This window comes from Heterodontus francisci, chromosome 17 (assembly GCF_036365525.1).
Source record: "Heterodontus francisci isolate sHetFra1 chromosome 17, sHetFra1.hap1, whole genome shotgun sequence".
Taxonomy (NCBI): Eukaryota; Metazoa; Chordata; class Chondrichthyes; order Heterodontiformes; family Heterodontidae; genus Heterodontus; species Heterodontus francisci.
In genome coordinates, this window is record NC_090387.1 from 86327654 (window position 1) to 86349628 (window position 21975).

Consider the following 21975-nt stretch of genomic DNA (forward strand, 5'->3'; position numbering starts at 1 on the left):
AGTACAAAATCAAGGAAGCTATGATGAACTTTATAAAACACTGGTTTGGCCTCAACTGTAGTATTATGTTTACCTCTGGTCACTGCATTTTAGGAAGGTGTGAAGGCTTTAGAGAAGGTGCAGAGACAATTTATGAGAATGGTTCCAGGAATGAGGGGCTTCAGGTATGTGGATTGATCAGAGAGGTTGGGGTTGTTCTTCTTAGAAAGGAGATTTGATAGAGGTGTTCAAAATCATGAGGGCTCTAGACAGGGTAGATAGAGAAAAATTGTTTCCATTGGCGGAAGGGTCGAGAACCAGAGGGCACAGATTTAAGGTGACTGGCAAGAAAACCAAAGATGGCAAGAAGAAAATCTTTTTTATGCAACAAGTGGTTCGGATTGTGAATGACTACCTGAGAGTGTGGTGGAGGCAGATTCAGTCGTGGCTTTCAAAAGGGAATTGGATAAGCACCTGAAGAGAAGATTTGGAGGACTACAGGGAAAGGGCAGGGGAGTAGGACTAGCTAGCAGAGAGCCAGCATGGACTTAATGGGCCTAATAGCCTCCCTCTGTGCGAACTGAGGAAGCAATGATGCATGAAAAGCCAACAATTTACAATAAACGCTAGAAGCTGAATGGGAGATAATGAATGCGCTCTACATATTTTTGAAAGTTCAGCTGCCATCTTATTTTTTCTACTATATTTACTACTGGAAACAAAATTTGTAACATCATAAATACAGAAGTTACAAAGATTGCCATTAAATTATGAGAATTTGCTGATGCATACATAAATTTATGTTTAAAATGCCAATAACATTTTCTGTCAATGGCCTGCCTCTTTGTGCATCTTTAGAATTGAGTTTATGGGATTTCCCAGACCAATCACTGCCAGCTGTAGGTTCTTGACAAGATAGCAGAAGCCAGCTCTCAGTATGCATCAATGCCTGTAGCTCCCAGAAAGTATTTGACTGCAAGACTGGCTGTTCACAGATGTGGCCAAGACTTACTGTTTATAAGCCCTGCTCCATCGCCACTGCTGTCAATCAATGAAAAGTCACCGTTACCAGAGACCTCCCTCCTCAATAGCCAGAGATCCCAGAATCTCTCTCCCATTGCCACCAGATGTTAGGAACTGCTCCATCATTTCTAGAGCCACCTCTGCCAGTCTTACTGAAAACCTGGAGCTCTCACAGTATTGCCTGACTTCAGGACACCTTACCAGTACTGCCAGATCGAACAACCACTTTCAATGCCAATGAACCTGTAGCCCCAATATATGGTACTTGGTATAACACTGCTGTTCTTGTAAAACCTCTGGCTTATCATCATGGGAGAGCTGCTAGATTATATAGGAAGCCTGTGTGCAACACATGCCCATGATGTGCCTAATGTCACATTTTGTTGCAGATGAAAAAGATTTTTTTTAAGAGAGATAAAGTCTATTAGTACCTTGAACCTGAAACTTACAATCGGTTATCGTGCTCTGTGAATTGTTACATGGATTTTTTTTCCATTTAGAGCAGTGGACTTAAAGGATCAGGTGAAGTTAGCAGCTAAATATCACAACTGAGCCCTGGACCCTAGAAAACCAATGAGAATCATCAAACTATTTATCAAACAGCATTTAGGTATTTGGTGATTTTACCACTCCAGTATCATGAAATATATAACAAATAACAAAGTATAGAAAATTGATTTTTCCCCAAGTGTTCCCTGCTGTGTTGGGCAAGCCCCACACCTGCCAAGACTGAGGCACACATTATTTCACCACATGAACATTAAAACTTAAAATTGTGGCTGGGAAGAAAAGAGGGCCGATCACAAGGAATTGCTAGGCCCCTGACTGGAAAGACATTTGCGTGCTAGCAGACAGTGTTGGAACAAATGACCCAGTCCTTGCTTCCCCAATACACAGAAGAAGTGGTCAGGCCAGTTTAGTCACATGTCTGGCTGGCTGTTTTTTTTTAAAGTTTGAACTGGCCACAGAATTTTGAACTCAGAAAGCTCTTCGCTCCTGGACTGGAAAAGACCTCTCTTCTGTCTGCTCTCATCTCATTCTCACCAGCTTTGGAGACCATTGAAAACACGTAAACTCATAGAGAGAAAAGTCTCCTACGTGAACAAGGTTTAAGAAGAATACTGGGCCCCAACAAAAAGTAAGAGCTGTCTACAATCAAAGACTCTACGGCGAGCTGGAAACACAGAAACAGTAACAAGAAACCCCCTTCAGAGACTGCCTCAAACCTCTCTACTTTATTTTTCTTCTGTTTTCTGTCCCTATTTGCGTGTGTGTATTGCGCGTGCATGCTAGTTTGGGCGCGTCATATATCCGTAGGCATTAACTGAATTAGAGTTTAAATTTTAATAAATTTCACTTTTCTTCTTTAAACCTTTGCCTTATAATTGGAAAGTGGTGAACAAGGATTCACCAAGGGGGAGCTCAAAACACAATGTGTTTAAAAATCAAACCCTGTTACAATAAGACCAGGTGAAGACAGTAAAAGACCCCTAGACACCTTTCTCACCTGGTCGTAACACTTGCAATAATGTTTGGTGTGGGAATGGAAATGTCACCTTGATTTATGTAATATATTAAAAAATTAGTTTTGGTCTGATGTGCATTTGTCTTCAGAGATGAAGGGCATTTGTCTGACTTTATTTACGCTATGGCGGTCAAATGCAATTTGCTTGACTTGGCCTCAAGTTTAACATGTAGCATAAGCAATGAAAGTTAAATTACTCCAATGTCAGACAGGAGGAATCATCCTCAGCTGCTAACATCGTTTCAAGTGAAATTAAATTAACGTAGGGTTAAGTACGCTGAGTTGAAACCTCACTGGTCTTTTTCTCTGCCTGACGCAACAACATGTTTTGTACTGTATTCAGACTCTTATTGAATAAGAGATACAATGCTGCTCTAGACCTTGGTGCCACCTGATAGGAAATGGCTTTCCTCCAATATGATAGATAACAGATCATTAAGCACCCATGTTATTTGTAATATTGATGATTTCTACTACATTTAACTGGTTATGCTTTTGGGGCTCTTTTTCAGGAAGGAGATATCTGGTCCAATTCGACAGCTGAAATAAATGTAATCTGCAGACCCGAAGAAGCACAGGTCTATCACCGTATAGTCTACTGCGACATCACAGGTACGGAAATATCAGCTATTAGCCATTTCCACATCAACTTCTAATGCTTCATGCCCCAACCCATTTGCTGCTAGTCCTTCACTGATCCATTTCTCCTACCTCCTTACTGAGTTCTATCTGGTCAGGCCTGTGGATTCTCTCGGCATTACTCTTGGCATTGTCTGCCATATCCATTATGGCTCCTGTTTTGGCTCTCTCAAAGTTGCATTTCATACAGACTCATTACCCAGTCTCAGTGCTGAGCACACCTATCACCCCCTTTGTAAACAAATCTCTTTCACCTTCTGCATGTTCTGTTGCTGCCCCCCCAGCTACCTCAGCACTTGTACTGTGTATCCACTCTGCATTGCCTAAACATTTGTGGTGGTGGTGGTTTGACACTCATTGTGAGCTTGTGACCTTGTCCTGTCCCCTGACTGTCCTAGCATCTTTACCTTCCTTTGACCACCTCACTATCTACCACCCGTCCAGTTTTTAAGTTGGTGTTCTTCCTGTCTACCTTCGTTTCAAATATCCTGATGATTTCCTAGCTGTATTTGCCCTCCCCTTCTCACTTGGCCTCTGCAACGAACAAGTTTTCATTCCTGCTGATTTCAACCTAACGTAAATTCCTCTGATGCTCTCTCAGCTCCCAGTTAACCTCGTCCTGCACATGAACTGTCTGCCTGCACATACATCTCCAGCCTCAACCATGTTATTTCAAGGGTGCTTCACACTTCTGAGATTTGTACCTTTTGAGTTCATCTCATCTATGGCACCACCACAACTACCCCTGCTTTGCAAAGTGCTCTTTGACATCATAAGCAGCTCCCTTTCTTCAGCTCACTTTTCAAGACTGTTATCAACATCTCTCTCAAAAAGACCCACCCTGATATACACTGGTCCTCATCAACTACTGCTTTACCTCCTAGATCTCCTTTCTCTCTAAATTGCTTGAAACTATCATTGCAACCCAGTTTCGTTACCCTCCTTCAAATCCCTTCACTCTGGCTTCTGCACTGTTCACGGCACCAAGACGGCTGTCATCAGTCATTAGTGACAGTTTGCAACTGTGACTGGTATGTTTTTCTTATCCTTCTTGGTCTCACTACTGTTGTTCAGACCATTCCATCATTCTCCATTCCTGCAATGCTGTTCTAACCTGGCTCCACTCCTACATTTTCCAACACAGTCAACACATTTGCTATAATAGTCTCTTTTCCCATCACTACTTAATTACACTAGGTGTGCTCCAAAGCTCCATCCTTGGCTCCCTTCCCTTCCTTGTCTACATGCTGTCCCTTGGCAACATCATCCATAGGCATCTGCTTCGCTTTCACATATATGCTGATGATATCAATTTTAACTTCTCTGCCATCACTTTTGATTTCTTGACCACCTCTGTCGTTAGCTGATTGTTGAGCTGACATCAGAACTCATCTTACCAAGACTGAAGGCATCCTCCCCTTCTGCCTATAACTCTGGACAAGTTCATGATCCCCTCCTTCTCCCTGACTGCTCACTCAGGGTAAGACTGATGTTGTGCACAATACCAGTGTTTGGTTTGATTTTGAACTGAGCTTCAAACCCACATCCTAGCCACCACCAAGATTACTGTTGCAACGTCACCTGCTGACACCCCTACCTAACCCCCACTGCTGCTTTGTCACATTTCTCAATTACTCCATTGCCACCCTCAGTTCTGCCCTTCAGAATTGGCACTTGTTCATAATTCTGAAACAAGCATCTTATCCCATTTGAACTCCTGTTTCCCATCGCCCCTGCACTCACCAACCTTTATTGGCTCCCTGTGCATTGATTTCAAAATCCTTGGCCTTGCCTACAAATCTGTTCATCAGTCTGGTTGCGCCCTCATTCAGCTGTACATTCCTACATGCACCCTCTGCTGTTTCTCACTCTAAGAAAGGCATCCTTTCTTCTTTCCAGTCGCAGATCCTTCTGCTGCTTGGCCTGTGCACTCTAAAACAAAGAGCATTTCTGTTCTGATGACAGGTCATTGGCCTGAATTAATAACTCTCATTTTCTCTTTACAGATACTGCTTGACTTGCTGAGTGCTTCAAGTATTTTCTGTTTTTATTAATGCTCCCGAAAACTTTCTGCCATGCTACTCCTCTCTCTTCCTCCAAGGTGTTTTAAAACCTACCAATATGAACTTGCCATTGGTTACCAGCTCTCATTCTGCACCAACTGCTGCTCAATATCTGCGAGATGCTTTGGAGTGTTTGTATATCAGAGCTAGTTGTTGATGATAAATCATATGGGTCAAGTAGAATAAATCATACAAAGCCATTTTATAAAGGTTCCTCCATGTGTAAGTGAATCATTTTTAAAAATTCATTCATGGGATGTGGGCGTCGCTGGCCAGGCCAGCATTTATTGCCCATCCCTAATTGCCCTTGAGAAGGTGGTGGTGAGCTGCCTTCTTGAACCGCTGCAATCCATTTGGGGTACGTATACCCACAGTGCTGTTAGGAAGGGAGTTCCAGGATTTTGACCCAGCGACAGTGAAGGAATGGCGATATAGTTCCAAGTCAGGATGGTGTGTGACTTGGAGGGGAACTTGCAGGTGGTGGTGTTCCCATGTATTTGCTGCCCTTGTCCTTCTAGTTGGTAGAGGTCGCGGGTTTGGAAGGTGCTGTCCAAGGAGCCTTGGTGCATTGCTGCAGTGCATCTTGTAGATGGTACACACTGCTGCCACTGTGCGTTGGTGGTGGAGGGAGTGAATGTTTGTAAATGGGGTGCCAATCAAGTGGGCTGCTTTGTCCTGGATGGTGTCGAGCTTCTTGAGTGTTGTTGGAGCTGCACCCATCCAGGCAAGTGGAGAGTATTGCATCACACTCCTGACTTGTGCCTTGTAGATGGTGGACAGGCTTTGGGGAGTCAGGAGGTGAGTTACCCGCCTCAGGATTCCTAGCCTCTGACCTGCTCTTGTAGCCACGGTATTTATATGGCTACTCCAGTTCAGTTTCTGGTCAATGGCAGCCCCTAGGATGTTGATAGTGGGGGATTCAGCGATGGTAATGCTGTTGAATGTCTAGGGGAGATGGTTAGATTCTCTCTTGTTGGAGATGGTCATTGCCTGGCACTTATGTGGCGTGAATGTTACTTGCCACTTATCAGCCCAAGCCTGGATATTGTCCAGGTCTTTCTGCATTTCTACACGGACTACTTCAATATCTGAGGAGTCACGAATGGTGCTGAACATTGTGCAATCATCAGCGAACATCCCCACTTCTGACCTTATGATTGAAGGAAGATCATTGATGAAGCAGCTGAAGATGGTTGGGCCTAGGACACTACCCTGAGGAACTCCTGCAGTGATGTCCTGGAGCTCAGATGATTGACCTCCAACAACTGCAACCATCTTCCTTTGTGCTAGGTATGACTCCAGCCAGGGGAGGGTTTTCCCCCTGATTCCCATTGACCTCAGTTTTGCTAGGGCTCCTTGATGCCATACTCGGTCAAATGCTGCCTTGATGTCAAGGGCAGTCACTCTCACCTCACCTCTTGAGTTCAGTATAGCATTGAGCCATGCAAACCAGTAAGGTCTCTGGTTCAATTTCTGGCCAGTGGTGAGTTAGTTGGTTTCATCTGGTTTGGGGTATGGAAATAAAACTGATTTATTCTCCAAATTCATTTTCAAAAGTAAAGGGGAGAAAATGAGGAAATTACAAAGAAGGAGTTACAATACTTGTGTTTCCCTGTTCATTCAATTTCCAATTTAAACTGAATATTCCATCATCCCAGGAGGAAAATAAGTGGTGGACACTCTGCTTTTATGGTCAGGTATTTTTCCCCATCCCTACCCTACCCTACTATATGTAGGTTTAATTTGGACCACACTCTATAGTTCTTTGAGGATAAGAAGAAATAATGGCCAAAAGTTCCCACTTTGGGGGCAATTGGTGATCGGGGCACAAATTGCGCACAAAATTGCACTAGCTTTCAGGAGTGTTTGGTTTTGCTCAAGGTTCCGTTCAAACCTATTTGCATATTGCTGAACATAAAGTCTTCTATGAGCCAATTGGGCTGCGCTTTGGAATGTAATTTTATTTTAAAACATATTTTGCATTTAAAAAATTCCTTGATATATTTGAGTGGTAACCTGGTGCAGTTTGATTAATACAGCTGAAAATGGATTTATCATAAAAGTTAAGCAATTTTAGTCAGAGTCTCTAGTGCGTCACTTACAAGTAACCCAGTTATAAATAACTGGCACACATTGAGAGAGGGAACCAGCTTTACAACTAGAATTACTTAGTTTTTGAAATTTGCAACGCAACAAATAAGCAGAAAAATCTCTGGTGCAAATTGCAACAACTACGAAGTGGACTATCCTTTAAGAAAGTGGCTGAATGGGTTTGCCAACCAGCATCCATTTCATCCAGTTACTGAGCAACTGCAGCATGTTAACTGAAGTCTGCAGTTAATTTCGATAACTTTTGGGATCTTAACAGGTATCTTACAAGTAGCAGATTTACTGTCCTTCAGCACCGCAAGAGCTTCCAGCTGAATAAAGAGATGCACTCAGCCTTGCTCAGACCTCAGCCCGCACAATAGTGCAGCTCACCCATGCTTAATATGCATTTGCAGTATTGATATCAACTATTGCATACACCCCATAACCTCCCTTAAAAAAATCCATATTGTAAAATATTTTACAGTGATTTTCACAGTCTATTGTTGCCAATGCACCAACCAACAGGAAACAGTCTTTCAAATTTTCTTCGTAAAACTGGGAAAACTTAAATTGGATTCCACTCCCCAACTCCCCCAGCCTCTCCCCCAATAATCTTCTCTGTTTCAGAAGTAAACCTTCCTTCAAAACAATAATTTGTTTTCATTCTACCATGTCTATGCTGTACCCCCCCCTTACATCCTTACATTCCCCTTATGATGGGATTCCTAGAATTTCACACATTTGGATTTAGTCACGCTGGTTAGGTTCCTGGCGCTGGGCCTTTCGGAGACTCCCAGCACGATTCTACGGCGCTCAGGCACTTAAGTGCCTGGCACTGGGATCCCCGTCCCAAGAGCTGCTGGCCAATCAGAGAACCGGGAGCTCATTATTATTGGCAGTGCCACGGGAAGCAGTGACCACTGCCGGTACTACAGGGAGCCGAGGATAAGGCCCAGTGCTGGAGACTGGGACCTAAGGTAAGTGAGGTGGCAGGCCCTGGCGATCGGGGAGGTGGGGGGGGGCGGGGGTGTGTGGAAATGATGGGTCATGTGTGTGGAGGGGAGGGGTGTGTGTTATGGGAGGTGGGTTTCCCTCCGTAGGTCACATATTGCCCATGGAAGAGGCTCCAAGCCCACAGGGAGGTCGCCTCATTTCACTCGATGACTTCACCTGCCGCTGGCTTAATTCCAGTGGCAGCAGGAAGAGGCCCTTATGTGGCTAATAATAGACCACTTAAGGGCCTCACTTAGCCTTTGGGCAGGAAGGCCATCTACAGTCTTTCCTGCCCCCGACTTAAAGGCATTGTGATGGGGCCTCCACCCCCCCCCCTCCCCCTGTCACAATTCGAAGGGTCTCCCCACCTCCTAGCCCGTCTCAGGGGGTCCATTAAATCCAGTCCAATACTCCAGCCTAACCAATGTTGAATTTGAGCAAGAAAATGTTTCCTTATTTTTATATCCATTGCTCCAGTAGATAAAACCCAGAATCCCATTTACCCTTTTTGAGACACGATGGAACGTTTTTCAATGTTAGAGGCATTTGAAGGAAACCAGTCTAATATGGCATGTAGTGAGTATATTTTATGAATATATTTAAAAGAATGCATTGTAGTAACAGTGTTAGGAGGTTGACTCACTAGCAAAGCATAATCATATAGTCATTTGGTAGTACACAACTTGAGTATTGCTGAAAATAGGGAACATTTTGTCAAAGCTTTTCATCTTGCACTCATCAAGACAACTTGCAAGAATACCAATGTAAGGGAAACAACACATTTATACTGTATGAGAAGAGAGTGCTGATTGGTTGGCAAGTGGACTGTGATTGGTAGAGGCATTGCCATGGCGAATGCACCAGTTTATGGTGACTGACAATTAACTGCCATGCTTTTGTTTGAAATTTAAACCAGGCAGCTTGACTCTGATTGATTAAGGCATTGCTCTGAGGAATGAATGGCTGTCACTTATTTTGTTTCGCTGAAACAGGCATAATGTGTGTACATATTCTTTCTGTCTGCAAAGAACAGGGCCCTGTGTATTAATATATGTAGCTTCCAGTACATGCAAATGTGCCACACTGCGAGCCCGACTGACAATCTTACATTGGTTGTCAGCGTAATTCTTAGCACACTGAGGATTATTTAGCAAATGTTGTCCAATCGCGGAATCACATCTAATGTTGGACACTGTGTTTTGAGTTTTGCAAACACAGGCTGGTTGGGTATGGCCTGTTCCTTGCCTGTTGCGAACAGCGGAAGGGACATGTTGTTTGATCCGATCCGATGGGACAATTTGAGCAACAGGTGAAGCTAGCTGTTTCACGCTGCTACTGTGCAGTAGCAACATGTGTGGTGTTCGCCACTAGCAGGATGCTGCTATCAAGCCAAAAGCACATTCTGCCTATCACATAATTGAGTAATGTAATATATGAATTTTAATGCCAGTGCGATGCTAGGTATAGAGACCGTACGTTCCAAAGACTGGAATGTTTTCCAATCAGTTAATCGTTGCTGGGCCCAATTTCTTCCACTGAAGTTTACTAATTTCCAGTCTTATCATCTTTATCTTTGATTTCCCTTTATCTTTACCTGTTTGTAATGTGAGCCTAATTAGGTAATGGCCATGATTTTTTATGTGCCCAAATATCTTCAGGTTACTTAGCTGTCTTACTCCATTGGCCAGAACCAGACTGAGCTCCTCATCCTCCCTGTTTGGTATACACCATGCTAATTAAGAAAAGAGCCCGAGACACATACACAGAATCCTTTCCCATTTTAACTATATTTTAGATGATTCCAATTCCGCTTTGAATAGGTTAAGTCCCTCATAATTACAGCTCTGTCACTGCAGCAAAGTTCTTTATATTGCCTACAAATATCACCCTTGATTTCTTTCCCACTACTTGGTGGTCTATCAGATGATCCTTATTATTTCTTAACTGTACTCAAGCAGGCGCTGTAGAGCACCGCTATCAATGAAAAAGGTTCATTCCAATTGCTATTGTATGTCTTTACTAATGCCAAATCTCCTTTTTTACTTTCTCTGTTCCTCCTGAAAGGTTTACAGATAGGAATATTTAGCTCTGTGTCTCACCCTGGTTGAAACAGAGTTTGCATCAAAGTTACAATATCATGTTTATTCATTGGAAGTAGTGTCTGGAATTTCACGATGAGGCGGTGACCCAGCCCACTGGCCGGAAAGCTGGGGGTGAGTCTAGCCCTGGAAGCCATGATGTTATTTTGCATTGCTCAGGCACTTAAGTGCCTGAGATTGTGGTTTCCACCCCTCTGAGACAGGAGGTCCCACCTCCAAGAGCTGTCAGCCAATCAGAGGACCTGCAGCTCGTCAGACCCAGCAGCGCCACTGGAGTGGTGGCCACTGCTGGGACTGCACCTTGTGAGAGGAGGAACATGGACATTGGGTCCAAAAAGGTAAGTGGGGTCGGGCCTCACTGGGGACAATAGGCCATGCCCCAGCAAGGGAAAGGGGCGTCGAAGTGTAGGGCATAGGGGATTCTTTCAGTGGGGGTGACTTGTGCTGCTGGGGGGGGGGGCGTTCCTCTGTGGGGCACAGAGTTCCCGATCAGGAGGACCCTCCCCCCAGCCTGCAAAGAGGCTGCCAGGTATTACTGGTGGGCTTCCTGCCACCTCCCCTGCCACAGGTAAAATAGCAGCGAGAGCAGGTAGGGGACAGGCATGGCTCCTCCTCTCAATTTCCCCGCCTCCCCACCACCACCCTTGGTTCCTTGTCCATTCCTGGGGGGAGCACAGGGAATTCCAGGATTCTATTTCTGTGGGCACACCACCCCCCATCTCCAGGGAGCCCATTAATTTCAGCCCATCCTTTTTGCCTCTCACCTCTAACAAAATGCTTTCTGTCTTTGCTCTCTCAAGGACATCCTCCCTTTCCAACACTACAATGTTTTCGCGAATCAGTACTGCCACCTCTTCTCCATTTTTCCCTTCCCTATCTTTTCTGAATACTTCGCATCTGTGAATATTAAGCATCCAGTCCTCATAATTTTTAAGCTACATCTCGTTATTGCCACTACATCATATTCCCACATGGCTATTTGCGTTTGTAACTCACCAACCTTATTCACCACATTCACCTGTCTTTGTATTCCTTCTAGTCCTTCTTAGTCTACTCCTATTTAATGTGGTACTACTTCCTTCTCTGGTACTTTCCAATGCTCACTCTTTTATGCACCTTATTCCTCCTCTCTACCTCTCTACTTTTCTATCTGAAGCCCTCCCTACTGCACCATGCCTCAAGCCACACATTGATCCTCACGATCTTCCTATTTCTACTCTTGCTGGCGCGTGACACTGGGAGTAATCCAGAGATTACTACCTTCAAACTCCTACTTTTTAAATTCCTTCCTGACCTCCCTTTGTTGTTGTTACCGAATGTACCACCCACTCCCTTCCCCCTGCAGAATATTCTGAACCCTCTCCATGATGTCCTATACGCTGGCACCAGTGAGGCACCACACCATGTGGGACTCATGATGACAGTTACAGAAATGCCTGTCTGTCCCCCTAACTATGGAATCTCCTATAATGACTGCATTTCTCCGCTTTGCTGTCACCCCGCTCCGCCCTGACCCCCCCCCCCCCCACCAATATAATCCCTTGTTCACTGGTGCCAATAGTCTGGACTGCACTCTTTCAAGGTGTTGTCACTCTTGTTACAACCGAGGTGGGAGGAGTGCACTGTCTTTTCTAGTCCCAATTCTCCACAGGTCACACATATATTTCAATGTTTACCCAGTTACCGATATGGTCCCAGAATAAAATACATCAACCAGGTTTCTTTAAGAAACAACAAAATTATCAGTTTATTAAAAAACAAGACATAACCAGTAATGAAGCAAAGCATTAACACACAGATTGAAATATGAAGGTTCCCTTTTACCTTAGCACCCCCTCCCGCCACCCCCCCCCCCCCACACGCGCACACATACACTGGTTAACCGCAAAACAGAGATTTTCTCTTCAGAGCTCGATTACAAAAAAAAACAGAAAAAGAATACTTTTTGGCAAAATACTTGTTAATTCTTGAAGAGCAAAAAGTGGAAAGATGTCAGATGTCCTTTTTTTTGGTTTGGTGTCCCAAATATGCATAGATGGCTGTCACTGAGATCTTCCTAGAACAGTTCTTTTCAAATAATGTTGAAGATCAGTTTGGGCAGGCTTTCCAGGAGAACTGCGGCAACAGGGGTTTCAGGCAGGCCTTCCATGAGGAATGCAGCATCAGTTTCTCGATTTCCTACACTTGCTTCCAAGAGCTTCTCAAAGAGATTGCTGGAAAAGGCTGAGTTGCGGTTTGTCCTTGGCAGGTTGATTTTGTTTTTTAACTCCTTTTCAGAACACTGTCCAAAGCAAAACTAGAAAATAAGTCTCAGGAGTCAGGCCTCCTGACCCCTATAAATCTTGACCTGTCACTTCTTCGTAAACAACTTTCCCCACTGTGTACTTATCTGAAAACAAGTGCATTCCAGTAACTGTTGTTTACAAACCAGGTTCAATTGATGGATTTTTTAAAAAAGGAAACCCAAATTGCAGCCGCAATGAAATCCTTTTTTTCAGTTTTAAAATACAAGTCCCCAACATATAACAAAAAAAAATGGAAGTACTCGTAACACTCTCAGCATTCTGCAATGCTGAATAGTGGTTTGAGAGTGGCACATACCCGGAAGACTGCTGCACCTACTGCCTCCTCCTACTATTTTGGATGGCCATCATCGACTGTTTGAATGCTGTTTGCCTGTGGGGTGACCATCTCCTGGAATGTACAATCCAGGAAAGTCTCCTCCTCTCTGATGCTTTGCAGTGACTCCAGTTGCCCCTCAAGCTTGGAAACCCTGAGTTCAAACACAAGCAGCTGAAGACACTTCCTACAAGCGTGGTCCCCCAAGACAGATGAATTGTCCTGAAGTTCCTACATGGCGCAGAAATTGCAAGCTGCAGGTCTCAGTTGCCTAACCATGATCTAAAAAAAAAACTATATTCTCTGTTTTAGGATCTAGTTGGTACCTTGTTTAAACTATTAACATTGATTGATGCCTCTGGATCTCAGCTCTCATGTCTCACTGTCTGCCGCTGCCACTCTCAAACTGCTGCTTGATTTTTTTTAAAATACCAGAACAGCACCTCTTCCCTCACTCACCAAATTCTCCAAATTTAGTACTCTGTAGAAGCAGTATTCGGTTGACTTGTACTCCATGCGTTAGCAAAGGAGAGAGAGAGAGAGAACACAGCAGGAGCAGAACTTTAAAAAGTGCACCAAGAAATCAGAGGCCAGATAGAGAGAGAGAGAGAACAGCAGGAGCAGAGCAGGGGGAAAAATCGAAAAGTGACATCAGAGTGACGTTACAGTCAACAGAGAGAACAGGGAAACGGGAAGCCTCTGGGGTGAGTATACAGGTACATATTTAATTTAATTTAATCTAAAGCAATCAAATATAAAATAAGACTTGATTGCTTCATTAGTATATAAACTAAAAAGTAAAGTGGATTTTATAATTTATAATAGAGTGAGAGATTGAGAGCCCAGCAGGGAGTGTATTAATTCAAATTTGGAGAACTTAATACATAAGCTGCATTAAGTATTATTTGGGTTTATTCATATTAGTAAGGTTTAATAATAGAAATAAGGTTTATTAGAATTGGAAAGCTTTATTTGCATTGGTATAATCTATTACCAGTAGGAAGGTTTACATATCTGTGTAATCAAGAAAAGTATAATTTTAGTTGAAGGTGGTACTAGTATTTAATCACAGTAAATTCTATGAAATGTAGGAATTATTCTAAGTTAATTAAGAAAGTAATTAAAGTAAGTTAACTAATAGCATAAGTAACAATGGCAGTGCAGGTGTTATGTTGCAGCTGTGGTATGTTTGAACTCCTGGATGCCAAGGCGATCCAGGACGCCAAGGCGATCCAGGACAAACACATCTGCAGAAAGTGTTAGCAGCTAGAGGAATTCTGCATCAGGATTATTGATCTGGAAGCCGAACTGCAAACACTGCTTAACATAAGGGAGGGGGAGAAATACCTGGACACTTTGTTCCGGAGGATGGTCACACCTCTTAGAACAGGGTCATCTGCTTTTGGTCTGCAGTGAGGGACAGGAGGATGTGACTGTGAGTGAGGCAGATAAAGGGACCATAGTGGACAGTAGTGGAAGAGCCTCAGATTTTGCAATTGTCGAACAGGTTTGAGGCGCTCTCAACCTGTGTGGATGAAAGCGAGGTCTGCAAGGTGGATGAGTAGACTGGCCATGGCACTGTGGCATAGGAAGCCATTCAAGTGGGGGAGCTAAAAGGAATGTAGTGGTAGTATGGGATAATATAGTGAGGGCGATCGACACTATTGATGATTGTAATTTCACCTCAAGTTCCTCTCTTCCTTTCACCTCCTAATTTGCAGCTATTACTGGAATGTTTTTAGTATCCTCTACAGTGAGTCCAGAAGGCCGTGTTGCCTGCCCAGTGCCAGGGTTCGGGACATTTGCTCAGGGGTGGACAGGAACTTGGAGTGGGAGGGGGAGGATCCAGTTGTCGTGGTCCATGTAGGTACCAATGACATAGGTAGGACTAGGAAAGAGGTTCTGCTTAGATAGTATGAGGAGTTAGGCAACAAATTGAAGAGCAGAACCTCAAGAGTAATAATCTCTGGATCATTACCTGAGCCAGGTGCCAATTGGCAGAGGGCTTAGTGAAATGAATATGTGGCTCAAAGACTGGTGGGGTTGAAGTGGGTTCCAGTTCTTGGGGCATTGGCACCAGTACTGGGGAAAATGGGGGACTATCTGCACCTGAACCATGCTGGGGCCAGTCTTCCAGCAAACCGTATAACTAGGGAAGTAGAGAGGGCTTTAAACTAAACAAGGGGGGGAGAGGGATCAAGCTTGGGTAGATGTAGCAAATCAAGGGGTAGAGTCAAGGCAGAATAGTAATATGGGAAATGAAGATCAGAGAATGGCAGGAAGGGACAGAGAGAAAAAATCTAAGAACACACCAGCAGTCAAGACTAGATGTTACAAAGATAACAAAAAGACAAAACTAGAGGCTCTGTATCTGAACGCACGTAGCATTCATAACAAAGACAAACTGAGAGTGCACATTGAAGGAAATAAATACGATCTGATAGCCATTATGGAGACCTGGCTGTTGGATGACAAGGATTGGGTCCTCAAAATTGAGGGATATACAACATTCAAGAAGAATAGGAAGCTAGGTAAAGGTGGAGGGGTAGCACTGTTAATCAAGGATGGCAATGGTGCAATAATTAGAAATGACCTCGATTTAGGAGATCAGTATGTCGAATCGATTTGGGTGGAGATAAGGAATAGTAGGGGAAAGAAGTCACTAGTGGGAATGGTCTACAGGCCCCCTAACAGTAACCATAATGTAGGACGAGGTATCCAAGAAGAAATATTGGGTGCTTGTGATAAAGCGATGGCAATAATCATGCGTGATTTTAATCTACATATAAACTGGATTGGCAATAGTAGCCTAGATAAGGAGCTCGTGGAATGCTTTCGAGATGGTTTCTTGGAGCAGCACATTCTGGAACCAATCAGAGAGCAGCTTATATTGAATTTGGTACTGTGTGACATGACAGGATTAATTAATGACCTCAGAGTAAAGGCACCTCTAGGTACCAGCGACCACAAAATGATTGAATTTTACATCCAGTTTGAAAGACAGAGGGATGGGTCTAAGACTAGTATTTTAAGCTTAAATAAAGGCAACTGTGTGGGCATGAAAGCTGAGCTAGCTGAAGTGAACTGGGTTACTAGGCTAGGAGATAGATCAATAGAGAAGCAGTGGCAGACATTTAAAGGGATATTTCAGAAAACTATTTTTACTATTAAAAAAAATTCTAAGATACTCACCATCTGTGGTTAACTAAAGAAGTTAAGGAAAGCATCAAACTTAAGGAAAAAGCATGTAATTGTGCAAAGATGAGTGGCAGGTCAGATGATTAGTCAGAATATCAAGAAAGGCAGAGAATGACTGAAAGATGAATCAGGAGATATCTATCTATCTCTATGAGAAAGAAATTAGAGTATGAGAGGAAGCTAGCTAGAAATGTAAAAATGGATAGCAAGAGTTTCTACAGGCACTTAAAAAGGAAAAGAGTAAGTAAAGTGAGTGTTGATTCTCTGGAGAGTGAGAATGGGGAGTTAATAGTAGATAATAAGGAAATGGCGGATGAAATGAGCAAATATTTTGCTTCTGTCTTCACTGTAGAGGATACTAAAAACATTCCAGTAATGGCTGCAAATTAGGAGGTGAAAGGAAGAGAGGAACTTGGGGTGAAATTACAATCACCAGGGAAGCGGTACTGAGCAAACTGATGGAGCTGCAGGCTGCAAGTGATGGGCTTCATCCTAAGGTCTTAAAAGAGGTGGCTAATGAGGTAGTAGATGTGTGGTGTTAATTTTTCAAAATTCACTAGATTCTGGCAAGGTTCCATCAGACTGGAAAGTAACAAATATAACCCTCTATTCAAGAAGGGGGTGAGGGAGAAAACAGATAACTAGAAGCCAGTTAGCTTGACGTCTGTCATGGGAAAGGTGTTAGAATCGATCATGAAGAATGCTATAGCTGGGCATTTAGAAAAACTCAAGGTAATCAGGAATAGTCAGCATGGTTTTGTGAAAGGGAAATCATGTTTAAGCAATTTATTGGAGTTTTTTGAAGGAGTAACGTGCTGTGGATAAGCGGGAGCCCATTGACTTACTGTACTTGTCAACTGCCTTCTGGAAATCCAAGGTGCCACATAAAAGTTTATTGCACAAAGTAGGAGTTTATGGTGTAGGGAGTAACATATTAGCATGGAAAGAAGATTGGTTGGCTGACAGAAAACAGAGAGTATGCATAAATGAGTCCTTTTCTGATTGGCAGGATGTGACGAGTGGAGTCCCGCAGGGGTCAATGCTGGGGCCTCAACCTTTTACAATTTATATCAATGACTTAGATGAGGGGAGCGATGGCATGGTAGCTAAATTTGCAGATGACACAAAGATGGATAGGAAAGTATGTTGTGAGGAGGACATAAGGAAGTTGCAGACTGATACAGATAAGTTGAGTGAGTGGGAAAAAATCTGGCAGATGGAGTATAATGTGGGAAAATGTGAAGTTGCTCACTTTGGCAGGAAGAATAAAAAAGAAGAGTATTACTTAAACGGGGAACAACTGCAGACTTCTGATGTGCAGTGGGATCTAGGTGTTCTAGTGCATGAGACACAAAAGGTTAGTATGCAGGTACAGTAAGTAATAAAGAAGGCTAATGGAATGCTATCCTTTATTATGAGAGGAATTGAAAATAAAAGTAAGGATGTTATGCTTCAGTTATACAGGGCATTGGTGAGACCACATCTCGAATATTGTGTGCAGTTTTGGTCTCTTTATTTAAGGAAGGATGTGAATACGTTGAAGGCGGTTCAGAGGAGGTTTACTAGATTGATAACTGGAATGAGTGGGTTGCCTTATGAGGAAAGGTTGGACAGACGGCTTGTTTTCACTGGAGTATAGAAGTGTGAGGGGAGATTTGGTTGAAGTTTATAAGATCCTGAACGGTCTTGACAAGGTAAAAGTGGAGGGGATGTTTCCTCTTGTGGGTGAGTCCAAAACTAGGGGGTACTGTTTGAAAATTAGGGGTCGCCCTTTTAGGACAGAGATGAGGAGAATTTTTTTCTCTCAGAGGGTTGTGCGACTTTGTCTGCCTTAGAAGGTGGTGGAGGTGGGGTCATTGAATCTTTTTAAGCCGGAGGTAGATAGATTCTTGTTAGGTAAGGCAATCAAAGGTTACTGGGTGTAGATGGGCATGTGGAATTTGAAATAGAAACAGATCAGCCATGATCTTATTAAATGGCAGAGTAGGCTCAATGGGCTGAATGGCCTACTTCTGCTCCTCATTCTTATGGTCGTAAAATCCTCCTGTATTTATACGAGCAAAAAGTCCAAAGAACTGAGTCAGGCCCTGCTAGTTCTAACGAGCAACCTAATTAACTAACTGTGCAACTGCCACTAGCAGGCAGCTTGTTTACCATTGACTAACAGTGTGAAATAAACTACAAGGTAAGGTTAAAGTTAAGTTAAATGCTAAATGCAAAACTAAATTAAATTTTAGAAAGAGATCAACCCTAAAAACCCTTAAAATTCCCTTACTCATCAAATTCCTACAGATTAGTATACTGTAGAACCAGTACTCTGTATAACTGGACTCTATTACTCACTTTTCCCTCTGAACTTTCTATATTCAGCCTGGTTCTCACTTGTGTTATCAATTTGAGATCTGTCAAATGCCCCATTTTTTCTGCTTCATCTTACTGTCTTGTCTGTTTTGTCATCCAGGGAGCTCTGGCTTTAGCTGCCCTACCTTTCCTCCTCATAGGAATGTCTCTCGACTGTACCTAAACCATCTCCTCTTTAAATGAAGCCCATTGTTCCAGTACAGTTTTTCCTGCCAATCTTTGATTCCAATTTATCCAGGACAGATGCATTCTCACCCAACTGAAATTGTTCCGCCTCCAATTCAGTACTTTTACTCTAGATTGCTCCTGGTCCTTTTCCATAGCTAATCTAAACCTTATGATACTATGATCACTGTTCCCTAAATCCTCCCCGACAGACACTTGATCCACTTGACCCACTTCATTCCCCAGAACCAGATCCAGCAATGCCTCCTTCCTTGGTAGGCCAGAAATGTACTGATCAAAAAAGTTTACCTGAACACACTTCAGAAACTCTTCCCCCTCTCTGCGCTTTACACTATTACTATCCCAGTCTATATCACTATTCCATAGTTTTTGCACCTCTCTGTAATTTCCCTGCAAATTTGTTCCTCTATCTTTGTCCCACTAATTAATAGCCTATAGAATACACCTGGTAGTGTAATGTTTCTTAACTGTTATCAAATAGATTCTGTCCTTGACCCCTTCAGGACATCTCCTCTCTCCAGCACTGCAATATTGTTCTTAATCAATACTGCCACCCTTCTCCTTTTCTTCCCTATCTTTCTTGAACACTAATACCAGGAATATTTAGTACCCAGCCCTGTCCTTTTTTGAGCCAGGTCTCCATTATCACCACAACATCATTTTCCCATGTGGTTAAACTCATGAACAAATAGCAGATCCTCTACCACTTAAACCTCAAGTAGTTTTTATGTGGATTTTGTATACCAAATAAGAGTTTCCATCCTAAAGTTTGAAGTCTGTCAGCTAGCTAATAGAAACATTACCATCTCAGACCTTTACCTCAACATGAAAGAGTAGGGAGTAGGGATGGAAATAACAGCCTTCTCTTGTGATTCTTGACAACATGTGAATGTTGGGTGAGGACAAGATTAAGCTCAGGGTGATGGTCCTGCTGGCACTCATTCTTTAGCATGGGAACAATGGGTGAAATCTGTGGAACCATACAAAGGTAAGATGGGAAAAACTGTAAAAAAATTCCAAGTGGACACTTTACACACAAATTGTTGATTTTGAGTAGCTTAAAAGCTTCTTCAGTTTTGCAATGAAAAGGGTTAATGAGTAGTTCTTTTTTATTCCACTGTATTCTGCTCGCAGACGAAGGTTAGGTAGAAATCTGTGATGCCACCTAATTTATTATTCCTTTATACTATTATTGCAAAGGGACAAGACTCGATGACACATTTTTAATTTATTTTCAATTGTGATGTAAATAAAAATGCAAGTTTTTATGTGATTTCCAATTCAACTGAATTAATGTGGAAATACTGTCACTGTTCTCTAGTGCTGTACTTTGTTATTGACATATTAATGAATATCTGTTGTGAGGGCTCTTAGTGAGATTTGCATATTTAAATGTTTTATATGTACTGTTGGAGGATTGAGACTAAAAAAAATTGAAACTTGCTAATCAGTTGTATAGTGATATTTTGCATTTTGTCACGTTGATTAGGAATTTGCAGAACCATATATGCCAACCTAGAAAGTGAACAAAACTTGAAGATAGCCAACTCTGCCCTAAAAAGCTTCCTTCAAAATGCTGCTCCCGGTTTCACTTCTCTCTCTGTTTTCCCCCAGAAGTGCTGTTTCCAGCTTCCCCCATCCCTCCCTAAAATAGCTGATCCTGATCTTCTACCTGCTCGTGCTCCTGCTGTGATTGATACCAATGCACATTGTGAGCAGAAATTTCCAATCTTGGGAATTTGCACCCACAGAGAGCAATGGGATGCAGTAAGTGCGCCAAAAGGTAGGAACTCGGGACTGGGGTAGGTGCGTCAATGCTAGCTGACTGTGCAAAATATGTTTGTATGACTAGAACCAAGATTAAAACTGAATAACTCAAAACCGAGGCTGTGGAACAAAAATCTTCACTTCACAAAACACAAGTCATAGTTCAGCTTCACAGGCAAGTCTGTGCTTTCTTTTGTGTGTGATTAACTTTATTAGCTTTCTTTGCTCCTTGCTTCATTTTCTAGCTGAGAGAGCAGACAGCATCCTGTCAGTTTATGTCACCGCTTCCTCTAAGCCGTCCGGAGAAGGTCTGAAAATAACATGGGGTGTTGGACCATTCTTTCCTTTCCTTTCCTGGGAAATGCCTGGCCTCTGTTCGGTATTTCTCTCGATAGCATGGCTATGGGCGGCACAGTGGCGCAGTGGTTAGCACCGCAGCCTCACAGCTCCAGCGACCCGGGTTCAATTCTGGGTACTGCCTGTGTGGAGTTTGCAAGTTCTCCCTGTGTCTGCGTGGGTTTTCTCTGGGTGCTCCAGTTTCCTCCCACATGCCAAAGACTTGCAGGTTGATAGGTAAATTGTCCATTATAAATTGCCCCTAGTATAGGTAGGTGGTAGGGAAATATAGGGACAGGTGGGGATGTGGTAGGAATATGGAATTAATGTAGGATTAGTATAAATGGGTGGTTGATGGTCGGCACAGACTTGGGCCGAAGGGCCTGTTTCAGTGCTGTATCTCTAAATAAAAAATAAATAAAATAAAAAATAAAATGCCATGGATTTGTTGTGAAATTGCAATCATCAGTTGTGTCTGACCTTTCTTTGGCACAGTGTGATCATTTTGTATGACGATTGTAGATCTTGTGAAAGAATTCATGTCAATCTTGATGGTGTTTATTAACCTTAAGAGCTTTATCATCACCATAACCCCTTATTGAATCAGAGTATTGTGGATTACTCCCCTTTATCCTATTTTTGCCCCCTCTCATTGAATACTATCCAGTAATAACTTGTTTAATACTGTTTGTTTCTTGTGTTTGACTGCACAATTTTTCATATGCCTGCATTTAGAATAATGTCCCTGATTTTGTTTGCCAATGGTTGTCCTAAAATGGTATTGATTCATTTGCTGATTTATTCATACAAAGTCAGGGAGTAGAATTGACAGGTGCTAAAATGCTGATTTTACATCAGTGTCTATCTGAAGTTATTGTAATTTCAAAAGGAACAAAGGAATCCTTTCTGTTTAGTGCAGAAAGTACATTGAGAGACTGTAAGGTGATCCCAAAGGTTGCAATACTATTCAAGTAGAACTTCAGAAAGAACTTTGATGTGAGTTCACAGGTGACCTGTATTCTCAAAAGCTAATATCTTAGTTTTAACTTTGCTCGTCCTTTAAAACTTTTTTTTATTTTTTCTTGTGCTCATCAAC

The 21975-nt window shown here is 42.7% G+C and overlaps 1 protein-coding gene across 1 annotated transcript in view; it reads left to right on the forward strand.

Annotated features, from left to right (window-relative positions):
* The window catches only part of hydin (HYDIN axonemal central pair apparatus protein), a 1234740-nt gene that overhangs the window by 330964 nt on the left and 881801 nt on the right, over positions 1–21975 (forward strand). Inside the window, exon 11 of the mRNA XM_068049816.1 lies at positions 3040–3139. Coding sequence (XP_067905917.1) covers positions 3040–3139 — 100 coding nt within the window. The remainder of the gene's footprint in view (positions 1–3039; positions 3140–21975) is intronic.